The following is a 7,772-nucleotide window of genomic DNA, read 5'->3' as shown; positions in this document are numbered from 1 at the left end:
TCTGAGCTGACAGAATGAACATCTGGATACAACCCAGGATTGGTGGTTATAGCTTTGTGTATTGTCTTCAGGGCAAGTTACTGCATTTCTTTCTATCAGCCCTGAATTGCTGCCAGCCCTACCACAAAATTCACTTAAAACAAACAAGAAAAGCCCTCTGTTATCATTCCTCCCTTCCTCTTTGTCCATCTGTTCCATCAAGAGCAGACAAGATGTTCCTGTTTGCATGCAGGCAATGTTGAACTATTTCCTTATGGAGGAGCCTGAACTTCTAGACTTAACAGCATTAAGACTACAGTGTTTATAAACAAGCTATGTCCTGTTTGAATAACACAAGAAAAACCACACTGATGAGTAAAGCTCAGTTGGACCCAGTGGTAGTGTTGACAGTACAGCAAACTGAGAGCTGTTGTTTCAGCCAAGGTGAAGAGCTGAGTATCCCCATAATCTGGGGCTGTGGAAGCTCACAGACAGAAAATGCTGTATTGAGAAGCCTGTGCAGTTGCCACTGGACATTCATCAGCAGGTGATAACCTCTGTACAGGCTATTAGCTCACCTGGAATCGAATTGAGCATTAATTACTAGTATACAGCCCCAGGCACTTCCTGGCAGCTGGGAGAGAGGATGGCTCAAGCTGCTACCACAAATACTTGTAAACCCAGAGCACCATCTCTGTGCAAGGAAGCAGATTTAGGGCAGAACACCTCAAGTTACAGGCAGACTAGAAATAGAATGCGGTGCTGTTTACAGATTGATTGTGGCAGCTAGAAGGATTTTACAAGAGTTGCAGGATATTTACTCCTATGCTGCAGCAACATTGCCCCATTCCTCCTCATAAGATCAAGCAGGGAAAATGGTTGCTGAGGAGGAATGAGGGTGTCGGTGTGGAGCAGTATCACCACCTTGTGGGAGGCTGCAACAGTACAGACAGCTCCTTTCCATAGCCCTTAAGAAAAGAGTCCACAGATTTGACACCGTAATGTATTTTCAGCCTTCCAAGACAGAATTTCTGTTGCTTAGCCATTGAGATAGACTAGAATAACCTCAATTCCTGGTTTCTAGCCCCTGCTGTGGCTTTGAGACCCTATGAGGGAGCTGTTTCCAACACTCAAAGTGTTCTAACTGCTTTCCCTCCACAAGATAATACATTGGAAGCTCTAGGAAAAACATCTATGAACTGCAGGCTCTCTAACCTATATTCAAGTAGCTCCATCTATAGTGTGCTTCAGCTCTGAAGGGAAAGCCAACACACTGCAGCAGACATGATAAGCAAATATGTCAAGACATCTGATATTGCCTTGAGCTGATTTCTATCTAACCAGGTCAAATCAGGTATGTGTAGTTTCTGACTCACATCACCAGGTGAATCACCATCTTTACATTCTAATTCACTTTAAGCTAAAGATTAGCATCCCTGGGGTGTAGCAGAGCACATGCTAACTCTATCACAAGTAAGACACTGATAAAGGCCAAGGGTCACAAGGAAATAGGCAGGAACATTTCTTGTGTATGCAAATGAACCTTCTCAAACAAGAAATATCTGCTGTGCACTCTTGGGTAGGAAAAATACTTAAAACTTGGCTACTGAACTGTGTTGTTATACCTTGTTCTTACAGCTTAAGAGATGAGAATATGTGTCAGGGGTTAAATCCAGCAGTGTCTCACCGCCACCAGGTGGTGAAATACCCAACTACAGCCCAACTTTCCTACATAGAAGCCCAGAGAGTCAATGGAGCCTGGGGTGGGAAGATTCATCTTTTGTATTCAAAGCTTTTAAGGACAGAGCTGTAGCTGCACAATGTCCAAAACAAAATGACCCTAACTACAAACACTACTGCAGCACAAGAACAAAAAGCCTTCTGTATCATTTCAGCAGATAGTCTGCTACAAATCCTGATGGCAAGTCTGTTCTGATGGTGACAGAGGCTAACAAATCTCTGAGCAAGCTTGTCAGAAATGAGGGTTTAAACCAAAGCTAAAAATGTTAAAAACGAACAAACAAACCCAGATAAGCATTTTCCATCCTGCTCCAAGTATATTTAAGTGTCACAGATACATTCTGAATTCAGACAGTATTCAGATCTACCAAAGAAAGGTAAGGACACCTCTGGAAGGGGCACATCAATGTGGAGATCGTAATATTTGAGCTACAAATGATGGTTGGTATAATGTTATCCAAGAACAGTCTTCATCCTCAGTAAACAACATTCACAGCCACTGATTTTTTGTTCCTTCCTCCATTCTGTATACAGACAACCTAATACTGTCACTTCAACATCACAGTCACTTCATAGTCCAGGATAGAAATTTAAACACATTTTATCCAGTTAAAAGACAAGAGTCCCCAGCCTGCTGGCTCAACATCCATCCTATTTGCAAAGAGATCTTCTCCTTTATTTCCTGCTGAATGAAACACATCCAAACATGACAGCACCTGTTAGTCCACATCCAGGAAAGGACTTCTAACACACATTCACCTGAACAAAAGAAGATTTTTGTGGTTACTTAAATACATTCTTCTATCTGACAAGAGGAAAAGACAGCCAAATGGCCAAGGTATTACCAAAGAAATTAAACCCAGAATCCCAACATATAGTTAAGTATTAACTTGGGAAAGCACAAATAAAAGCCATACAAGAGAAATTTTGCTCAGCAGAACTATTTAGAAAAGCCTGCACCAGTCTTGATGGATAACTTTGCACTTTCCAACCCAACATGAATGCCTTTTTAACAAAAGGCTTATCAGACTCAACAGATAGGTCAAGCACAGACAACATGCATTTCAGTAGCTAAATAAGGAAGAATGGGTCTGGTGGACAAGGCTCTTGAGCTTAAATTCTTTGACACTACCTGTTCCTAGTTCTCATCTCCCATGTTGCCTTACCTGACGTTGCAAAGAATAAGAAGATTCTGGACTGCTGGAAAGGTGGAGTTTTCATTCTGTCCTGTCACCAAGTGCCTGTCCAGCACAACATGTACAGCATCTGGTTTGCTGGCTGCAATACAGGAGGAAGAAAACAACACAACAGGTGTATTAGTAGGCACTGCCTCAGTTTCACCTCATAAAAAGAATGCAGAAAGTAACTATTTAAAGTAGGGAGATTTGCTCAGTCAATCTATAAATCCAACAGACAGGGGCAATCTCAAGCACCCAGTCCTGCAACAACTTCACTAGAAAGCCCTTCTCTAAAAGAACAGCAGGACTGGTCCTTTAATTCAATCAACAGCAGGTTGAAACAGGTTGCCCAAGGAGGCTGTGGATGCCCCATCCCTGCAGGCATTCAAGGCCAGGCTGGATGTGGCTCTGGGCAGCCTGGGCTGCTGGCTGGTGACCCTGCACACAGCAGAGGGTTGGAACTGGGTGACCATTGTGGTCTTTTTCAACCCAGGCCATTCTAAGATTCCCCTGCAGGCATGGACTGCAAAGCTGCACAGCAGTGGAAACCCTCCTGTGTCAAATGGGCATGCAAACGTTAAATCAACACAGCCACAAAACAAAGTGCTGGTCAACGAGAGTGACTTACCACTAAATGTAGCTCCAGAATCTTTCACAAAGTCTTCCACAATAATGGGCAAACTGGCAAAATTCGGCTGCCTTATTAGTTCATACACAGAGGGCTGAAAAAGAAAGAATTAATTGTCTTGCTTTTGTACAAATAAAAGAGGCAAAACTCCATAATTTATCTTTACTGTTCACAAGTACAGCAGGACACTGCAATGGCTCCTGAGTCTCATGAACACTGCATATAAATTTTCAACTCTAGAAGTTATACTACATAGGTTTGGTGCACAGCTATAACTGCTATATAAAAGGCTTTGTATAAACTGTCTTGTAACTCAAAACCCAGCTTTTTCCCCCAAAACTTCCTCTAGCCGTCAAAATAAAAAGCACCATAAGCAGTAAAACCTGCCTCTTGCATTCATGAAACAGAAAAAAAGACTCTTAAAAGCCCTCAGCTCTGAACTCAAAGAGCTGCAGCAGTCATTTCCAGCATCCTATAGACTCAGTTTGAAGCTTATGGAACAGCAAGAAATAAACACTATCAGTGCGTGAGGTGAAGTGAAACAGTTCCCTCGTGGATGGTGCTGGGCCCCTTTCCAATAACAGCCTCTTGAATGTAAATTAAGCACACCAAGCTGATGGATTTGTGTGGAGTAAGTTCTAGAATAAGGCCACAAACACTGGCATCGCCATCTCAAGCCTCAGAGCCTGGACAGGAAAAGATTCTTGTAATAGGATAACAAAACAAGTCCCAGGAAGCGTGTTGAAAGCTCAACCTACCCCTGTCAGGCTGTATCCCTGAAATACCCAGGTTTTATCCTCATTGGTGGCACAGCACAAAGCTGCAACGCCATGTCCAACTGCACAGATAGGCTCTAGAGAGAGATTAAAACACGTTTAAGAAACTGTAAGCATCTTCAAACTGCCAAAAAGCTTCATCTGTTGGGGCTTTAATGCCTAGTCTGGTATATCCCACATTTGGCTTCGAACCTTGAATCCTATCGACCAGGAGAGAAGCATTTCTGTCTAAGAACCTTCCCACAAAACAGATGTTACTTACTGTTCTCTGTGCAGAAGTGCTGCAGTATCTTTGCCAGGTACCCACTGTTTGCAAGGTCAGTCATAGCCCCTGGGCAGTTTGGAATCAGCAGTGCATGGTATCGAGCACCTAGGAAAGAGGAACAAAAACTAACATAACTAAAAAACTACCTGACCATAAATTCATGTCAGATTTGACAAACTTCAAACAACAGTATTCATAGACTGAAAGGACTAAGGAAACTGAATGATCTATACAGAATAGAGGAAGAAGAGGTAGGAGTTCTTTGTCCCAGGACATTTTTAATGAGGTATTTCTTACATAGACAAAGCTTAAAAGCTCTGCTTGCTAGCTTTTACTTTTTTAATAAGCCTTTTCCCAAGTAAACAAGAAGTAAGAAGGAAAATAAATGCAGTCACTATGACTTCCTCTTAAAACAAAAGCTTCCACGCCTTTTCTGTAACCTTCTTCTCTAAAATCATAATGTGAAGAAGAATCTGTTTCCCTGATAAATGGAAATAACACACAAGCCAATAGCAAAGACCTTACCATCAATTGACTCCAGCTTGGCAGGGTTTGCATATGACTTCATGCGGAAGTCCTGTATCCAGCGCACATTGCTCTCATTCACATCCACAAAATCAATCGACTTCCCCTAGTGGAAGAAAGGTTTGCAGACTACAGTTGCCATCGTCACACAGATTTCTCCTACATTTCTTGATGAACACCCTTGGGGGACGTCACTAAGTACCAAAGGGAAAAAAAAAAAAAAAAGAAGAGACCACACCAGCAAACAGCAGAGCAGGATAATCCCTTTCCTTGCCTGGCTGGCAGTGCTGTATCTGATGCATCACCTCAGGGTATGGTTTGGCCCTTTGGGCTGCCAGGGCACACTGCTGACTCAGATTCAACTTGCCATCAGCCAGAACCCCCAGATCCCTTTCTATGGGGCTGCTCTCCAGCCTCTTGTCCCCAGGACTCTACACATGTCCTGGATTGCTGCAGTCCAGGTGGGGAATTTGGCATTTGCTCTTGTTCAATAACTTGATACACTCAGTGACTACCCACCCCTCACATTAATCAAAGATCCCTCTGCAAGGCATCTCTACCCTTGAGTCAACAGCTCCTCCAATTTAGTAATACCCTCAAACTTTGCATACACTCAAATCTTGCATCAAGACACCACCTCTAGATCAAACCTTTCCTTCACAGATTAGGCACATGATCTTATAGAGAAGGATGTGATTTAAAAGGCTTAAAGAATATAGCTGGTTTTGTTAGCTTGCCTCCTAAAACATCAAGTAAAAACACAGGAACCATAAGTATCTCCTGTTAATGCCATCAGCAAAATGGATGTAGTGCCTTTTTCTGGTTGGACCCAGTTGCCGGGAGACTGCTGAGCATCACTTGTGTACACAGCTGTCCTTTTCAACCCAGTCCATTCTATGATTCTATGGCTGCCCCTGCTCTGCAGGGAGAGATCTGAACAAGAGCCACCTGAGGAGCAGTACAGGTGCCCAGGAGCAGCTGCTGGGTAAGAGAGGAGCTTGCTGGCAGCAGAAAGCAAAGCTCCAGAGACCCATAGGTCCCCCACCACATCCTTAGAAAGCCACTACCCACTACATCAACCCAGCTAGATTGCTGCAGCAGCATAGAGCAGTGCCAGCCTCCCTACCATCACTAATCAGCAGACAGGCTTCAGGTACCACTTCTGCTCCTTCACCTTAAATAATAATAATAATAACCCAGCTTTACAACTGGCCCACCTCAGCAGAACCTTCTCCAGCACCTCGTATAACAGTGTGACAGGCTCCTTGAGCCCTGCCTCTCCTTACCTCATCCCTTGCAAGTCATAGTGCCAGCATCCATGCTGATGCAACTTGATGGGCAGCTGCCCAAATTGCACTCACAGGGCACACACAGCCGCTCGGTACCGAGGGATTTAGCCTGAAATCACAACCATTACCGTTCTTACTCACCCCAGGAGTGGCGACTTGCAGGTTGAAGGCAGAGCTGCTCAGCGTGAAGCACTGCTGGAAGGACTGGGCTGACACCCCTGCAAAACAGAGCCCAACAGCAGCGTGATTTTACCTACCGAGGCCCGCAGATCCGCTTTGGGTCATTTAAAAGCTCAGGAGATGGTCAGAATTCAATTCAATTCAAGGCCCGGCGCGGGAAGCGGTACCACACGAACACCATAGGGCCGCGCACCGGGGAGGGGAGGAGCCCGGTTGACAGGAAAAGGGGCCGGAGCACCGCGCACAACCAGGCCGGGATAGAGGGAAGCAGGAGGGTCTCGGGGCTGTCCCCGGAGCTGCTCACCGGCGGAGGCGGCGCTGGCGACGAGGAGGCAGGTGGGTTTACCGAGCCGCTCCGACATGGCAGGGACGGGCGGCGGCGTGCGGAGCCGGCGCCTCATGCAGCCGCGCATGCGCACTCGGGGCAGACGGAGCTTCGCGACCGTTGGGCGGGAACGCTGAGGTGAGCCGCCATGATGGATGTTGCCCCGCGGTGCCTTTAATACGCTCTGGGTCGGCCCATTCGTTTGCATTGTAATGGGCAATGGCCGCCGTGCTCAGCTTCCCTTTCTGTCTTTCCTCATTGGGTTTTATGTTGACGTTTGGCTTTTGATACCGGTTTTATATCCCTCCCTCTTCAACTTTGTTGGGCTGAAGCGCTGAGCGCTCAACGCTGACCTCCCTGTGGCAGCGATAGCTTGTTGTAAACGAAGAAGCAGAATGTAATGTGGATGTATCACCTCATTTTCAGTGCCCAGTGGTAGCTGAGATGCTGCATTTCCAACCTTTTTATTTCCCAAGTCCCTCTTCATCTGAATACCAGAGCCTCTCAGTGAAGCCCTGTGGCGTATTTCTAATACACAAAATGAATAAACTCATCCAAACCATCCCAAAAGTGTCTTTCCCATCCTTCGAATTAGCTGAGTGTTTCCTCTTTGAGTCTAGTGTGGTCCAACCCATGTTCAGCCTTACAGCTGAGCCTGGGTGGCTCTGGATAAGCTATTCTAGAGCTCAGCCCCTATCTGGAAATGATAATAATAATCTTCTTTTGCCTGTTTCCATCAGGCTGAGGTTTATTCTGGGCAGGGATTTCATTTCACTGTGGTTTTTATTGGGATCTCTAATCCTAACCAATGTTCAGCCTTCAGGAAACATGACCATGGCTGAGGAGTGAGAGGAAGTGAACCATTTTCACTCGCATACCCGCATACA

At 45.3% G+C, this 7,772-nt stretch overlaps 1 protein-coding gene across 2 annotated transcripts; it reads right to left on the bottom strand.

Moving 5' to 3' along the window:
• Positions 1-1,743: 1,743 nt before the first annotated feature.
• Positions 1,744-7,021, bottom strand: GATD1 (glutamine amidotransferase like class 1 domain containing 1). Of its 2 annotated transcripts, none has more exons than XM_015863119.2 (8): positions 6,865-7,021; positions 6,522-6,598; positions 5,092-5,197; positions 4,564-4,671; positions 4,284-4,378; positions 3,526-3,619; positions 2,886-2,997; positions 1,744-2,404 (listed from the first exon to the last, which is right to left on the bottom strand). In XM_015863119.2, exons 1-8 carry the CDS (start codon positions 6,971-6,973, stop codon positions 2,395-2,397), a joined length of 711 nt encoding a protein of 236 aa, XP_015718605.1. In that variant the 5' UTR covers positions 6,974-7,021; the 3' UTR covers positions 1,744-2,394. The 2 variants fall into 2 exon arrangements, with proteins under 2 accessions (XP_015718605.1, XP_015718604.1); XM_015863118.2 differs by having other exon boundaries at positions 1,744-2,478; positions 6,865-7,017.
• Between the last annotated feature and the right edge of the window lie 751 nt (positions 7,022-7,772).

Source organism: Coturnix japonica, chromosome 5 (genome assembly GCF_001577835.2).
Source record: "Coturnix japonica isolate 7356 chromosome 5, Coturnix japonica 2.1, whole genome shotgun sequence".
Lineage (NCBI taxonomy): Eukaryota > Metazoa > Chordata > Aves > Galliformes > Phasianidae > Coturnix > Coturnix japonica.
The sequence above is the reverse complement of the archived record's forward strand: the minus strand, read 5'-3'. Positions and strand labels throughout refer to the sequence as shown.

Bases quoted from the DNA above. Each gene is read 5' to 3' on its own strand.
- GATD1 (XM_015863119.2), bottom strand. From the start codon at position 6,973: ATGCGCGGCTGCATGAGGCGCCGGCTCCGCACGCCGCCGCCCGTCCCT. The intron at 4,672-5,091 runs GTAAGGTCTTTG...CCTCTTTCCTAG, and splicing joins CAAGCTGGAGTCAATTGATG to GTGCTCGATACCATGCACTG. The intron at 3,620-4,283 runs GTAGGTTGAGCT...TTTCTTTTTCAG, and splicing joins AGGGATACAGCCTGACAGGG to CCCTCTGTGTATGAACTAAT.